This window comes from Semicossyphus pulcher, unplaced genomic scaffold, assembly GCF_022749685.1.
Source record: "Semicossyphus pulcher isolate SPU_LCO1_2020_fin unplaced genomic scaffold, fSemPul1.0.p SCAF_18, whole genome shotgun sequence".
Classification (NCBI taxonomy): Eukaryota; Metazoa; Chordata; class Actinopteri; order Labriformes; family Labridae; genus Semicossyphus; species Semicossyphus pulcher.
The window spans coordinates 4,773,801-4,790,396 of NW_027211691.1; the positions used below are offsets into that span (position 1 = coordinate 4,773,801).

At 44.0% G+C, this 16,596-nt stretch overlaps 1 protein-coding gene across 4 annotated transcripts in view; it reads right to left on the bottom strand.

The window, feature by feature from the left end:
* Positions 1 to 16,596, bottom strand: part of arhgap12b (Rho GTPase activating protein 12b) — a 69,891-nt gene that overhangs the window by 14,413 nt on the left and 38,882 nt on the right. For all 4 annotated transcript variants that reach the window (XM_069667334.1, XM_069667333.1, XM_069667332.1 and 1 more), the window contains exons 3-5: positions 2,633 to 2,905; positions 921 to 1,061; positions 746 to 826 (exon numbers count right to left, since the gene is read on the bottom strand). In XM_069667334.1, the coding sequence (XP_069523435.1) occupies positions 746 to 826; positions 921 to 1,061; positions 2,633 to 2,905 (495 nt within the window). The remainder of the gene's footprint in view (positions 1 to 745; positions 827 to 920; positions 1,062 to 2,632; positions 2,906 to 16,596) is intronic.

Sequence of the window (16,596 nt, forward strand, 5' to 3'; positions counted from 1 at the left end):
GTCAGGTCTGAACTTCTAATCTGACCTAATTTCAACCGGCTAAAATATGGTTACGACATCAACGTGTCAGAAACACATTATTGTTTTATCATTTTGTTAATTTTAGCGTTGAAAGGGTGACCAAAGTGATGATTGTAGCGGCATTTCTCCAAAATCATTTTGCAGCGGTGGGTTAAATCCAGTCTGTACAACGATGTAATTTCAATACATTCAATTTTTCATACACAAAATTATAAATATGGCGTTTTATGGGCTGTGTGATGTTAACAAGAAGGTTCAGAGATTGTAAAGGGAGCAGTTTTAAACATTCTCCACAGAAGAAGAAAAAAGTAAACTGAGCATGCCCAGGTACTTTGGCTGTGCGGCTCTGACTACGAAGGCAGAACGACCCCTGGATGCTGACGTAGTTTATTAATATCTGACGGACACCATGTTCACAAGATAACTCCGTAGCCGATGGAGTTTTAACATTAAACTTCTTTATTGAGTGTTTTTCTCACTTTTAATTAACTTTACTTTAAAAAGAAAGAATACAGCCCGAAAAGTGTGTGATGGACAACCTTATCGTATGTAGATAAGCCATATTCTAAGGTATGACTAATTAATCTTTTTTCTTCAGGTGTTCGTCGTTATAAGATATACTATATTATATATATATAGAATATACTGAAATTATATTGAATATACTTATTCAAACTGGTGACATTATCAAATATATAGTATAGAGTTTATTGGATCTTCTCACCTTGGGCAGCTCCCATTCTGACCTGGATCCATCAGCGCTGTAGTAGTAGGGCCGGCCTTGTTCATCCACATGTTTTATCCACTGCGAACACAAACACCAGTCAGCATCCAAGACAAGGGCAAACAGGTCTGTTTGTTTCAGGAGTCAATCTAAAGTAACATGAGGAAGTCTGCACCTTCTCCTGAGTGTACTCAGAGATGTAGAGTGTGTGTCCATGTTCATCCAGCTCCTCGGACCAGCCTCTAGGGGGCGACCCGTACTGGCTGTCAGACTGACTCGAGTGGGTGCTGTGGCAGTTTTCCTCCGAGGACAGCGGCTGGAGACGACAGACGAAAGAGCTTTAATAAAGGCTTTTATTTTATAACATGCAATGCCCATAAAAACTTAAGTAAAACCTCTTAAGTACCCTTGACTCTTTCCATTTAATTTGCCTTTTTACTTTTTTATTCTTCTTACTACTTTTCACCGTATTCTGTAGCTACTAGAGGCAACTGCCAGCTCAGCAACCCAAATTTCTGATATCTGTCAACCACTTAAATTTATTTAAAAAGGCACAGTTTGTTCCTGAGACAGAACAAAACATCACAGTATGTCAGCATCACAAAACACAGCAGCATAATAGTCAACCAAAAAGACCAGCAGGTGGCAGTGCATAAGAGGAAAATATTCCCTCAACAATTCACTTAACAGCCTTTTTCAACAGAACTAAACTAAAGAAGTGCAACATAAATGCAAGTGTGAATATACTACACTACTGCTGCTTGTACGCCATGGGAAAGCCATGTTTTTCAAAATAAAAGCGCAGCATAGACTTTTTATCACAACTTTTTTTTTCTTAAGCACAGATCTGTGACCCACTGAAAACCGCTCTGCGACCCACTTGCGGTTGAGAAGCACAGATCTAACACACATCACCACGCAGGTACAGGACTCTGAGATGGAAAAGAGCCCGCTTTGGGAAAAGCCGGATACCTGCAGCCATAGCTGCCCTAAACAATAGGCCCTGTTGAGCGATGTTGTTCTGATGTTGCTGTTTGATGCTGTGGATGTTACATGTGCTGTTGGTCTGAGAGTTTTGGCTGTGAAAACGAATTTCCCCACTGGGGACAACAAAGTCTGAAGTCTAAAAAGTCTAATCAAGACAGGAAATAAGCATTTTCCAATAATAACAACGTCCTTACAAAAAGTTACATCTCAACAAGCTACAACATTAAACATTGCTAACACAATAATAAATCTAATGTGTATGAGCGTGTGTATTTTAAATAGTTGACTAATCTTTTTGTTCTGTAACATGTCAACAATGTATTTATTTTTCTGCTCAGCAAAAAGTCTCAAGTACAAAACTTTTCAGGTAACAATTAAAAAAATAACTAATCCTCACATGTGACATCTTGGATTCTTCTTATATATATTATATATATTGAAACTGATTATATTCCAATAACACTGGATACAGTATTGTATATAAGCAGCCATTCTAACTTTCTCTTACACAATACTGCAATTATCCAAACCGCCAGATGGGGGCAGTGTGGGATAGTTAGACAGGAAACAACAACAACCTGACAGGAAAGCATAACTTCCCTATATCAAAGGAACACTTGTTTCCCGACCTTCAGTAACCACAACAGCATTTTAAGAGTCCGCTGAGGTGCACCACACCTTCACCACAACATGTTGGTTTAACACGACTACCAGAGAGTCCTTTCACAGACTGTCCTCAACAACGTCAGCCTTTCCTCGTGTTCAAACTAAACAGCTGAATCCTGTGGTTCAGCATGTGATCACACATACTGCGGGTCAAAAAGGCTTAAATATGTATATTGTTTAACAGTGTATAAACAACGCAAGACTTCACAAAGAAACAGCTTCAGCCTCCCTCACCTCACTCTCTGTCGTGCCCTGGCTGTCTCCTCGGATACTGCTGGTGCTGCCGCTGGTGTCCCTGGTACGCGGCGGCTTCCAGGTCCGCTCTCCGGTGGCGCGATTGTAGTAGAAATGCCTGCCGTTCAGGTCTTTGTGTGTCTCCCAGTCGCCCAGGATGTGGAGAGGGGAGCCGGATGGGATGGGCGGCAGGCTGGACTGGGAGATCTTCAGCTCCTGGAGGTTGGTGTAGACCGGCGAGTCGGACCGGCCTGTACCTGTGGGCGATGTGGTCTGGTGGAGGAAAAGACAAGAGGACAGAGGAGGTCAGATCATGCAATTCTATATTTCACAACAGGATTTTATTACAGATCTAAATGCTTATTTTCCCGCAGATTTTCCCTGACTTTTCAGGAGTGTCCTGATTTTCCTCAGAAAATCCAACGATATTCCAGGAATTCCATGACCAGAGGGATGCCTGAAATTACTCCAGAGTCTGCAGAGATCTAAGTATCTGCAGGAATGTTGGTCCCTTCCAGCACAGAAACCAGCAGCCATCACATCCTGCACTGTGATATGGAATGTAAGCTGTAAAGTCAAAGTCACAAACATGCACATTTAGCTGCAGAAACAGACCTGCTGCTGTGCATAAACTCCTCTTTTTCACATCATAAAGGTGAGGAAGTGAGACTCTCTGACGGTCTGCACGGCAGGATGCAGCTGCTGATACAATCAGATGCCACATGTGGCTTCCAGATACTTTAGAACCGTATCAGACCGATGCTAATCATGTCCTCAAACCAGATGGACTCGGCACAGTTATGTAATCACTGATATGTCTGCAGAGCCCAGAGACTAGAGGCTATGAACATAAAGAACAGATGCAACAAATCCACACAGACAGGATTTAACAACACAAGTTAACACTGTGGTATCTATTAAAATCAATGTAGGCCTTAACTGGAGAATGTGAAGCCTTGCCAGATAATGTTGCATCATGTTGGAGCAAAACAGGTTCAATTTTCTCCTGGATGAGCCTGTGCTGGCATCCTAATGAAGAGGAGGCTGCTGTATGTCTGAACCCGACCCTTCAGTAGTAGAGTCATTACAAATCTCTATATAGGGACGTGGATTTTTAGGCACGGCAAGTGTTCTGGTTTCCGTTTCTTCTACGCTTGTAGTCCGAGTAATATTGACCAATCACGTATCAGCAGGCTGTGGTGGCTGTGTGGAGAGCAAAAGCAGGCGGAACATAATGCGCCGTAATGACATCCCGGCTCCCATCAGCGTCATCTGACGATGATTTAGCTTCCTATGAATCTCTATAAACAGACCTCTGCATGCCAACAGCTAACAATCTGCTCTAGATCTAAAATTCAACTTGAGATAAATTCCTTGACGCTGTGTCACGAAAGCTGTTTTTTTCAGCGAGATTTCCAGACTTCCTCGAATGCATCATGATCCGTCTGACCTCCGTTCAACAAACTTCTTATTTAAAAAGCAGTTTTCTTCTCCGCTTGAGGAAAGACCTGACAAAGCTTCATTTTCACTTTATACTAATCTGCAATATGATGTTATTTCGGCAAACTTAAGACCCGTTGCCGAAAAACGGCACGCAGAAAAGGAAGTCTTGACAGGAAGTCGTTATGTGAACCGCTGGCTACACGCCCGCCATGTTCAAAAGCATGTGTTGCTTCCTGTGTGATAAAGGACAGATTCTAAAATCTAATCTTAATAATATCTCTGATTTGCTTCTGCAATATGAAACCTTCAGACTCCTCAGGTTGCCTGGTGCAGGTTAACTTTGTGTTCCCAGGATCAAAACCAAACAAGGGGAAGTAGCCTTCTGTTTGTGTGGATCAAGCTCCCTGTATACCTGAGATCTGCTGAAACAAATAAGATACACAACTATATTTTAATCCATCTATATCTTGTTTCTGCATTTCGTTTGATTGACTTTTTGCTAACTCACAATTTCTTTTTGTTTGTTTGTTGTCATTGCTTTTTTATTTAAATGTTTTCTAAATGTCCTGTTTTCAATGCATTATATGCACCAGTAAAGCACCTTGTGTTTGATAGGTGTTATATAAATGCCTTGCTTCCTTCCAAATCTTAGGTTACAGAAGGACCCATCAGTTGCACATGTAATCTAATATTTCATATAGAGTTCAAACATCATGTTTCAACCCAAATAATCCAAAGATTTTCATTTTACATTGGATTTAGCTCTGCATGTCTGCATCCATACATTATGATGTATGTTAAAATCCTCTCCAAACTGACGGATCAGAAAATAATCCTGGTTCAGAGTGTCTATGTCTCTGACATGCTGGTGCAGAGCTCTGCGACCCGTGAGCACATGGCAGATTGAACATTTTGACAGGATGCATGTTGCAGGGATTGAACCTCAATCTGTTACAAAACAAGCAAATCGTCTTAGCAACGAATATTTGAAATTGCATGACAAGAGATGATAAGAGAGGGGAAACAAAAAGAATGTGTGAATGCACACTAAGAGGAAGTGGACGGGAGATAGAAGATAAAGTGTTGATTAGACTAAAGGAAGAGTTACTAAGTTACACATGATTCATCAAAATGTAAAGTTATTCCACATGAATATTCTCTGCTGGACTGCAGTTTCTTTCTAAACGGCTTAACAACAGCAAACTACAGTCCACACAATAAACATAATCACATTTGTGGCCCCACAGTATCAGTGCAGACGCACTTCAAAGTCAGTTTTAACAGTGGTCTTTGAAAACTTGGCAGCATCCGAAGGTCACTGCACAAAAAGCCAGAAAGCTACGTTTCCATGACTACAGCTCTGGGCATTTAACACGGTTCTGAATGCTTCTGAAAAATATTTTGTGGTTTGGAGCTGAGCTGAATTTCTGATGCCAGCTTTGTGTCTCTGTAGAGGAGCTCCAGCACCAAACACTGCGTAAAACACAGAGCGGCTAAACGGCCGAGCAGAGAAGAACGAGGTATCGGGGGCTGAGCCAGCACCGCACGTCTCCTCTGTTTGCTACAGGTGAGGAATGCGGGGGGAAACGCACTTCAGTCAGAGGATTTGAACGGGTTTCAGGAGGCAGATGGGACTTCCTGCCGTTCTTGGAATAACAGGAATATTTTTCACATAAATTATTGTTTAATATCCTGCACACATGCAGGAGCAGAGGAAAGGTTTCGGCCGCCTCCTGCTGTTTTCACTTAGGTTAACCCGCTGTTTCTCACTTTCAGTCCAACACACAGCAAGTGCTCGAGCACGGAGGCAAACCGCTGAGAGAAGATGGTCGGGCTGAACCCGGGTTCAGACTCATCAGTCACAACCAGAATGGAGCCAACGTGCTGCGGCTTTAATTGGGTTTTTAGGGAATAATGTGGTAATGATCAAGTCCAACTGCAGATGATTGAGTGCGGCCGGAGAGTGAGGCGGGGGTCAAATCTATTGAGATTCCACTCAGTCAGGAAAAACCAAACTGCATCTGCTGGGGGAGGAATTAACAAGCAGTGACGTCGGTTTTGATACAAGTTAAACCAAAACACTTTGCTGCGGTCTCTTCTTTCATTCTCACAGTAATTAATGGATTGTCCACAAAGCCACTGCATCACTGCGCAGAGGAACACAGGCCCAGTGTTTGAATACATGCTGCAAATGACACAATTATTTCCCCATATATCATTCATGCTTCCCTTCCAGGAAACATCTTTAACTGTACTTAAAGGGGTCATTTAGCTATTCCGCATTGCATATCTATGAAGTAAGGGATTTGCACGAGTTGGAATCAAAACTGAAGCAGTTGAGGCCAACCAATATGGCATTCATGAGACTGTTACTAATATCGATTTTATTGAGGAAAAAATATCCTGATATACCCACCGCTGAAGGGATTTTTTTAGCTGGAATTAAAATAGCCTTTTCAATGTGAATGGTAGACAGAGAACAAACCAATATGACAATGCAAAGGGGTTTAGATGGCTGCTTTCATTAAAGTCTAAGAAACATTATTATACATTGTCAACCTATGCTAGTGCAAACTTTCAAGTTTTAGACCCTAAATTGCAAAACTAATAACATTCCAATCAGTTGTACTTATTTTAGCATGGTAGCTAACATGCTTACATTTGTAAATTAGCACATTAAAGTTGTAATCTCAAGTTCCCTTTGGCGGCACCTGTGGCGATGAACGGTAATTGCAGGAGCACACTTCCCAGATATCCAGACAGTGACGCATGTGTGACGTCCACAGTTGGCTCCTGTTGTAACTCTTGATTTTCCTGGCTGACGGTCGCCATTTCTTTTTCTTTGGATTTTCACTTATTTTTGAAGTTGTATCTGTAGTCATCCATCTTTTCTTTGTTTGTTCAGCCATAGTAGATTACTGTTTACGCGCAACACTTGCAGAGAGCGGAAAAGCAGCCGCTTAGCTCCGCCTACCCTCTCTGGCAGACCAACCACTGCTGGCTGATGGAAAACGCGTCACTAACTGGGCACCGCTTGTGATTTTTTCCACGAATGTCGCCACAGACACCCAGTCTGTAATACTGCTAATGCATCATCAGTGGGCCATAGGCTCAATCCCCTTGTGTTACCTCAGTCGGCGATAGATAGTGACTTAACAGACATTTATTTACATGAAAATCTTTGAGATTATTACTTTAAAGTCTAAGGAACATTATTATAGTTTGTCAACCTATTGTAGAGCGACTTTTAAGTTTTAGACCCTGATCCTTGCCCTAAATTGCAAAACTGATAACATTCCCATTGGCTATACTTAGTTTAGCATGGTAGTATGCTAACATTTGTCAATAAGAACATTAAATATAGCTGAACAAAATTATCCCTGCTAAACATCAGTGAACATCACAGTTTCTACTTGAGACAACCTGAAGTCCGTTTCTAAATGATCTCTAACTTCATCACCCAGAACAATAAACAGATATCAGAGAGAGAAGCAGAGAAAACATTGATCAAGTCAACTTATCACTCAGGCTTAAACACCTCACCTTTAAAGAATACCTCTTTAGAAAGAAGAAAGGATGACCAACTGCTCCCCTGAAACTCAGCAACAAACTCAAAATAGCAGTGATGTCAAGAGACAATGGGTGCCCTCTTTGCAGAAATTGGACTGTTCTGTATCAGACAGCTTTATGTAACATACACCATATGCTGAGAGAGGAGTCCAACACAGGCCTGGAACAGCAGACGACGGCGGAGGAGCGTCCCTACAGTTGATGTTTAATTGAACTCAAGATCAAGTGTTTTACTGGCAGAGCAGACACATAGTATCTGCAAGGCAAACTTTTATTAGGACGTTATTAATGAAACCTGGAATTCAATTTAACAGTTTAAACAGAACAAAGCCGGTCGTGTCTGCCAGCGTCTGACGGAAAGTTCTCCAAGTAAGAATGAGCAGTTTAAAGAAAGGGAAATCCAAAATCCATCTGTTAGTGAGGCAGACACCCCCTGTGCTATGATAATATAACACCGGACACAGCATGCATGTAAAAATATCACCTCCAAGACAGTTTCAGACAAACATGTCCATCATGTGTCATGTAAGTTGGTCACCTTGTATTTAGAGCTGCACACAAACACCTCGTCATCGTCCTCGCTGGCTCTCCTGTAACCTCTGAATACGTTGAATGCACGACGCATTGTGATGCACTGCGGCCATCAAGTGCGATAGGACGCATGCAGACCCCTGTGGCTTCACCTCCCCTCCAACACACATACACACTCTCCTTCTTCCTCTCTGTCCTTCTGGCGGTGTAGCGCTCCAGTTGACGGTAGGAGGGAATCTGAGACCGAGTGTGACGGAGGCAAAGGGGAACAGGATCTCTCAACTTCACCAGCCCACAAACTCATCTAACACAACAGGAAATGACAATGAAAAACTCTGAGCTTCCTCTATCAGACAGGGTTTCTGTTTGAGTTTAACTAGGCACTGTCAGACGCATTCACAGACAAATGGCTCTATATTTAACCTGGCCACTGTACTCAAACACAGCAGAGCGGAGTGACTCAGTGTGTTGAGGAAATATAATACTCTCACTGATCGCTTCTGTGCACCGCCTCGTCCTGCTCTCGTCTTTCACCTGAACACATGAGTGCTGAGGTGATGATGCACTGAGCAAGAGTGTGTACGCAGAGTTGTTGCCTAGTGTTTAAGAGTAAAATGCAAATGAAGAGACAGAGCTGCAGAGGAAGAGAGCAAGAGGAAGCATTAAAGTAGTTATCATAGTGGGAAGTAAACAAACTTTGACACAGCTGAAGGATCTGTGCCTGCAGAAGAAAAGGCTAATAACAGATGTAATGTTAAAGTGTAATCATACTATGGAAAGCATGCAATTAATATTAGATTAAAGTGCTACATTCTGACAGTTCACTAGAACTGTTGCAATACGTGTTGCAATGATCTTTCAGCACCACAGTCCTTTCACAACACGTTTCACAGACATTATTTCCTATTTTCCGTTTTGTTTAATCTCCTTTCTTTAATCCCTAATAATCACTAAGAGGCTTTTATTTTTTAACTACACATTTGATAGACGTTATGTAATCATAAACTCATATCTGTTCTTACACAGGCTGCAGACAGCAAATGCTTGTTGAAGCATTTCTGCATTAGCGCCTGGTTGATGCTGATTTATGAAGGCAGACGCTGATAAATATTTAAGAGTTTTACACCTTTTTCTCCTTAAGCAGGCAAGAGATGTTAACACATGAGATCTAAGGGTCTATACTTTCTTTGATGTCTCCTGGCAAGGGTTTTCTTTCAGTTCTCCCTTAAAATAAACACATGCCATAATGACATTTTTGGTGGATTTATTAAACATGATAGATAAAACAGTAAACTTAATTGAAAGTGTTGTTAACAAACAACGAAAATATATCAAGCATGAGTGAGACTCAAAGAAATTGCAGTCTATAAAGCTTAAAGCTGCACTAATCAATATTATAATATTAAAGAGCAGCTCCAGTCATGTTTTAAGACATATAAAATGCTATATAAAAAAGTTTTTTTTTCTGCAAAATGCGTTTAATTACCTTGTAAAAATCCTCCAAAGGCATCTCCTCCTTCTACCTCATTTAAAAGTTCACAAATCTGCATAGGCCCCGCCCACTATGCACATTTCCAACCGGTCCCTCCATCACGATATCAAAACACACCTCTGCCAACGTTTAGTGGCAACTTGTTCAAGCTTAACGAGCTTGAAATGTAGTTATTAGTAGTAGTAACGTTAACGTTAGTAGTCAGTAGTGAGTTTGCAAAAATGACGACGGCAGTTACAGCTGGCTTGCGCATCGCCAAAGTGGTTGCCATAGGTTACACATAATGATATGCATAGCGTCACCCCGTCCATTAGCAGGATTGACTCCTTAGGTTTGTGACGTCTCAAACCTGCCAATCAGAAAACGTGTTGTTCAGCCTGTCCTTGGTACACTGCAGGTTAAAAGCAGACAGGCCCAGCCATGGAGATGACTGCTGATGTTGTCCCTGATATGTCTTGTAGCACATGAAGAACACCACATGGAGATGTTTACAAGGTTAAACACCCCTCACTGGAGGGGGTCTTTAACAATGGATCAAATAGCTGCAAGCTATGAGAGGGACTCCATTGTGAGGGATAAGCCTCAGAGTTATCTGGGCTTCACAGTTCCCCTCACCTCTACGGAGCGTTTCAGCATCTTTAGCATCTTAACAACCTTTTGGGTCTGTTGCCAAGAACTGTACTGTTCTGTGTGTGCAACATATTTACCTCAGGAGCTAGTGAAGAGTATTTGTCAGATATGTCAGGTGGCCAGAAACACCTTCTGTTGTACTGCATGTGTGAATAGGTTTTTCACCATAACAACTTCATGATGTAACAATATGTCAGTGCTGTGACTATAGCTTGTTGCACTTCCCAGGGGAGCCAAAAAATGTATTACTGCAGCTTTAAAGAAAAATCTAGCTTTGCTGAACTGTAATAAATGTGACACAGTCAAGCCTGAGTAATACCTGTACATAAACCTTCGAATGTGTTTCACTGATGATGAAGTATTCTTCAGTTTCTGGCACTACTTTGTTTCCTTACATGGGAAATCAGTGACAGGCCAGCTTCTTCACATCATTTATATCAACAGATTGAACTCAAGTTCAAAATGTCATTTGATTTCTGCACGCATTTTCCTGTGAACACTGACCAACACCTACTCTAGATATACAGATGTAAATTAACATTCTATGCATTTCAAAAACCAGAGATTAACTTCCACACGTAAATCTGTGGTCAGTGAAGACGAGTCCCTCCCAACATGCACCGTCACTCCTCTCAATCTCCTATCACTGTATTCTCATAGGCAGAGCCTTGTCTAGTTTGACATGAATAAGATGTGGCACAGAGCTGGAAGGCAGGGGACTGAGACCCGGGGTCTTTGACAGGTAATTAAATATAGAAAAGGACCTGAGGGGGCGGGAGGGATCGCTTATAAAGCTCTGAGGGAGAGAGGGGTGTTTATGAGGCATGGATTGGGGGAGAGATAGAGGGCAGGAGTGAGGAGAGAGGGAGAGATGTGCTGTTGAATGCAGAACAGTCGTGATAAATGAGTTTCAGAGTACAGGCCAGTACAGTATAGAATCCCCCACTAACTGCATTAGGATGCATTATGCAGCCCGGAGAGTGTGTAGGCACGCCCAGCATGGAAATGTGTGATTAATTCAACTGTGAGGTCTAATAGAGTCAGCGACGGCCGAGAGGAACGAAGGAACACAGCAAAAGCAAAAGACTTGATGAGAGTTGGTTTACTAATGGAGCCAGATGAGATTATGTTCTGCGGCTGGAGCACAGCTTACTGTAGCCCCTGTATTTATCACCAGGTTGGGAATACGACTCAATGACTCCCCCTCCTCCAGTCTATCCAGCCTCCTGTCCCACTGTGCTTGTACAATCACTAGAAAATGCCATGCACCATAAATTATTCTGTGTGTAAAGGAGTGCAGGTCAGGGTGAGGGCAGCAGGGATGTGAGGCTGCAGTTGCACCCTGAGACCACTGGGTGCCTCTCTTGGGTTGGGAGGAAGCACGGGGAGCAGGGGCGCTGGTGAGTGGGTGGGAGTCTCCATCAAATGCATCAGGCCATGAGGAGAGAAGCGTGAGGGGGAGGGATCTCTCTCGGTGCACACATGGCAACGCACACTGCAGCATCTCCATGCTGCACTTTGAGGCATTATGAGTCTCTTTGCAGCATCATGCACCGAGGCATACTTTATACACTGCACACAGAAGCAGCTCAAATGCTTGTGTATTCTTGGACAGGGCTGGGATGTAAGTCAGTCATCTTGCTGCAGCTGATTCAGAATCTGCAGCTTATTCATGATGTTGCTGCTGCTGCTGCTGGATGCTGACTGAGACAAAGAAAGTAGAACACATGACATCACTTCTCCAGATCCACACTGGTCCACACAAACTATTAATGCTTGTACTGTACATACATTTCTAAATCGCTGAGCTCCATGATATATTACTAACCTGATGGTGCAACATGAACCTGCCAAAGCTTTTGAGGGTTCAGTATGCTTCGATAAACTGCGTTGTATAAAACCTCTGAGGTTCTAAATGGTTGGAATTGAAGGTCTCCAGGGTCTCTCTCCATGAACCCCAGGTCATTTGCACATCTTTCTCAGCTACATGATGCCCCTTTCCCACCGAAATTTAGCACGTTGACGCAGGTTTTTCAGACCCCGAGAAGACCCGCTAATAAATGCCGATTGTCTCTTTTACCATCGGCAGTGAAGTATACTCCTTTCGGTCTCTTTTCTGCTGCGTCACCGTCTGACACGCTGGAAACAGGGTTAGTAGACAGTGAAGATTTGTCAAACTTGGCGCCGACAAATCTGGAACGATGTTCGAGCGCTGCTTGGATGGAGACGGGGAGTCGCAGAAGTTACGGACGGAGCATAGCATCGCTCCCAGGTTTTGTCATGTAGTCATTTGACCCGGGTCTGAATGCTGATTGTAACCTTTCCCACTAAGCAAAAAAGCCAGATGTTAGTGAGTTTTTTGACCAGTGGGAAAGGGACTTGAGTAAACTGTAGAAAGTCTTCAATTAAGGTGAAAAATAACAGCTGTCATTGTAGACTTAAAGACACTGTTGTTGCACTCGGTTGTGCACATAGAAAATAAGTAAATACAGTTCATTCATGCAAACATTTGGATCGTTCGTTAGAATAATAAGTTAAAGTTTGGACTGCACTTTAAAGCTGCCTGACAAACACATGCAGAAGCACTGATAAGACTTGGACGCATACACACAGATCAGATATGAATGTGAGTACATTTCATGTTCAGAACTAAAGAAAAGTCTCCCATGTTAACTTAAAGACAGCAGTGATGCTAAAATTATAACTCTGCGTTGAGTTTCGAAGGTCTCCGTCTCTTCCATCACAGATGGCGTCTGCATCAATGTCACACCTCAGAGCGTGTGTGCGTTTCCCCTAACTGCGTTACATAAGTGATTGTGTAATTGAATTACATGAAAGCAGGCTAAAGGAAGTGGTGGTGGGGGGGGAGAGGTGGCACGGTGAGTGACAGAGCTGCATCCGTGACCATGGCGACACCCAGCCAATCAGGCGGTCACGCAGAGGGCTGTTTGAAGATAGACTGTGGGGTTAGAGGGGAGGAGGGGGGGCACACCACCTCAGAGCCAATGCATCAATCCACTCCTCTCCCTCTCTTCCTTTGTCCTCTCATCTCTCTCCGCTGACCTCCGCCCCCTCCTCCTTCATCTCTCACTTCTGTGTCCACACACACGGCAAACACTCCCCGCCTCTCTTCCTCTGCTGCATCCTTTGATAATCATGCACCGAACCTCCTGCTTTCGCTTCCTCTCTGCCCCCTCCAAGGCTAAGCCAACGCCCCGCTGCACCCCCTCCCTCCCTCCGTCACCCCCATTCTCCATGTGCTCCAGGACGTATGATGCTGATCGTGATGTCCATATGACCAGATTAACCTACATTTCCACCTCGCTGGGCGTCAGGCCACATTTGCCCAGTCGCCCATCATCACATTTGTGGCATTTCACAAGCCGAAACACCCCCCCTCCCCTCGCTCTCTCTCTCTCTCTCTCTCTAGCAGAGAAGTGTATCAACATGAACACAAGAGCAAACACGGCTCCTTACTTTCCATATCAAACAGGTCCAGCCTTGTACAGCAGTCCAGGAAGGTGTATTTTAAAAGCCCTGATAGTCTGCTTGGGCGAAAGAGATTGGACAGCGAGTGAATGTTAATGGACTTCAGCTAATGATTTCACTCTCACAGGTCAGCAAAACATGAGCAGGGTTTGTGAGTGAAAGCACAAAAAAAGGGATGAAAGTGAGTCAGCATGTTTTCGCTCGCCAGGATGACGACAGCGACTTTCATTTCACAGATCAGAGGACCCGCCGAGGCTCGCAACCTGACAGAGACGAGAGCAATTAACCTTTTGGTCCTGAGCTGATAGCGCTCGACTAAATGTCAGTTTGTGTGTGTGGGCAAACACCCTGCCTCTGATAAACCCCTGGTAGCCTGATGGAGAATAAGTGAACTAATAGAAGCTGCTGCAGCTTGGATACTGCAGACAAAGAAGCTTCAAGGCTGCAGAAAAGGGGACTTTACCAGATAGGAACACAACACAGTTTAATCGTCCACAATACAAGCTGCAAGTGACAGCTGTTTCTGTGTCACAATGATCTGTCTTGATCTGTCACAAACATAAACGATATTAAAAGAGCAGATATGCACTTTGAACAGTCGCCTGTGTGAGGAACAGAAGGTTTGTGCCGCACGCTTCCTCTCCAATCTGATTTTCCTCTGAAATGTTAATGAGCGAGGGAGCGGGTGGATTTTAGGAACGGGGAAAGCCTGCAGCCTCATGTGAAGTCTCATGTGCTTCTTGGGAGACACAGTCATTGGCCAAGAACCGGCCTGCCATACTGGCCTGCCGATTCTGCAGAACAAGTCTGCCAGTAAGGGAGCTTAACTAGAGCCAGGGAATCCAACAATTCATATCTGGGACAACACATCCATGGTTATTTTATAGCACCCAATGGATCGCAGCGCTTGGCTTCTGTTCGGGGCTAAACTCCAATCAGAGCAGAGAGGCATCTCCTTTTAGTCCACGTCTTCTCTTTAGAGCATAAGGAGATATTCCTGGAGTGTAAAATTAATGTGTGTCTCAGATATCGTCTTCCAAGACAGAATCAGAGGCCATGTTTTTGCATACGTTCCCTTTTGTCAGCATGAATGATATGATTTGTGTAACAGGCAGCTCGAGGCGGCACCACCACCTGTGTCCCTGCAGCACCTGGGCATGCTTTGTCCCAGTGTCCCCCGGTGTGTGTATCTTTCTGTCTTGGTACAGTCATCAGATCTGTGCAGCCTGGCCAGAGCTTCTAATGAGCGGCCCACAACACAAAGTGGTTCAGCACAACAAAACTGTGCCTCTTTGAAGCTCGGTGTCACGCTGACTGGACTCGCAGCGTTAGTTAGTGCATGTCGGTGGATGACATTCCACTGCTGACGTGTTAGCTGGTTGGCCTGGCAGTAGGCAGTGACAACTCGTCTTTGGGCTTCGGAAGAAAGTGCTTAAATCAGGGAATGAGGCCACTGGTAAAAAACCTGCTAACACTCGCTAACACCTGGCTTTTTTGCTTAGTGGGAAAGGCATTCAGACCCAGGTCAAATGACTCTGCGGTAGACCAGGTAATTATCGCCTCGGCTCTGATTGGGAACATAAACCTGGGTCAACGCGCTAATCTCCGCCTCCTTTCCGGCGCAATGCTATGACGCGCGTTGAAGTTCCGGCCGCTGTCGTGTAAATACAGAAGAACAACACACAACGGCAAATTTGTTCTTTGTTTCGCGCAAGATGCAGCAACACTGGCAATACAGCAAGGTGAGAGAGCTTCTTCTGATCTGAGGGGAAGAAGAAATAAGGCGACAGGTTTCTGTTGCGACGTCCACTGGCATCTTTAGTTAACAATCTTGCTAAAGCTCAGCTAGCAAACTCATTAGCTACCTGCCCTCCTGTGCCAATCTGCCTGGCACTCATTGTGCATGACCCCTGTTTTCCACACGTTAACGCAAGCTAGCTAGTTGCGATGACGATATTAAGTCCAATAAATGAACAAATGTTAAAGTGTGCATATTAGCTATAACTCACAGTTGTCTCAGACTTAAACAGGTTAAATTCCCATAATTGTTTACAGAAAATTAATAACTATCTACTAATCACTGCGACTCCACTGGAATGAACTAGAATAGACACAGGATTTGACCGTTTTAAACGCTGGTGTGAGCAGGCCTGTCCTCTCTCACCCACTCACTCCTTTTCTCTCAGTGTTTCTCAGACAAAGAGTCTGCATGTGCACATGTGCATGCTATGCAGACTCCTACGTTTCTCTCCTCTGGGGGTTCAAAGGCCACAGATCTGCACAGCAGGAGTGACTCCCAGACCCTCAGCAGTCTGTCCAGTCTGCCTCCTCTCGACACCCCTTTCTCTTTCTCTTCTGACCACCCTAGACTCAGATACATTCTTCTCTAAAGGCTGCACAACAATCTGTGCTCTGTGATCAAAGTGTGAGACGGACAGCCGGGCTGGTGGGACGGGATGACAGAGCAGCGCTGCAATCTGTTACCCACACAACCATCCAATAAAAAGGCAGAACAGGATGTGATGGATTGTGCGCACACTCCTGAGAGAGAACAGTGAGCAGGAAGGGCCCGATAAATGAATTCTGGCTGCAGAAGTCAAACGACCTGCCAGCGGCCTGACAGCATCACTTTGTTCTGTTTAGTCACGGACAGGTTTGGGGGGGAAAAAAATATTGACGACACGCCGAAGGAAAATTCAATTTCTTTAATGGAAGCGGCGCTGCCAAACGTCTCTCTTATTACTCATTTCGAGTGGTCGCACAACAGACTCTGTGTTCAGACTCACTGCCACCGGGTTTTCTCCCACTG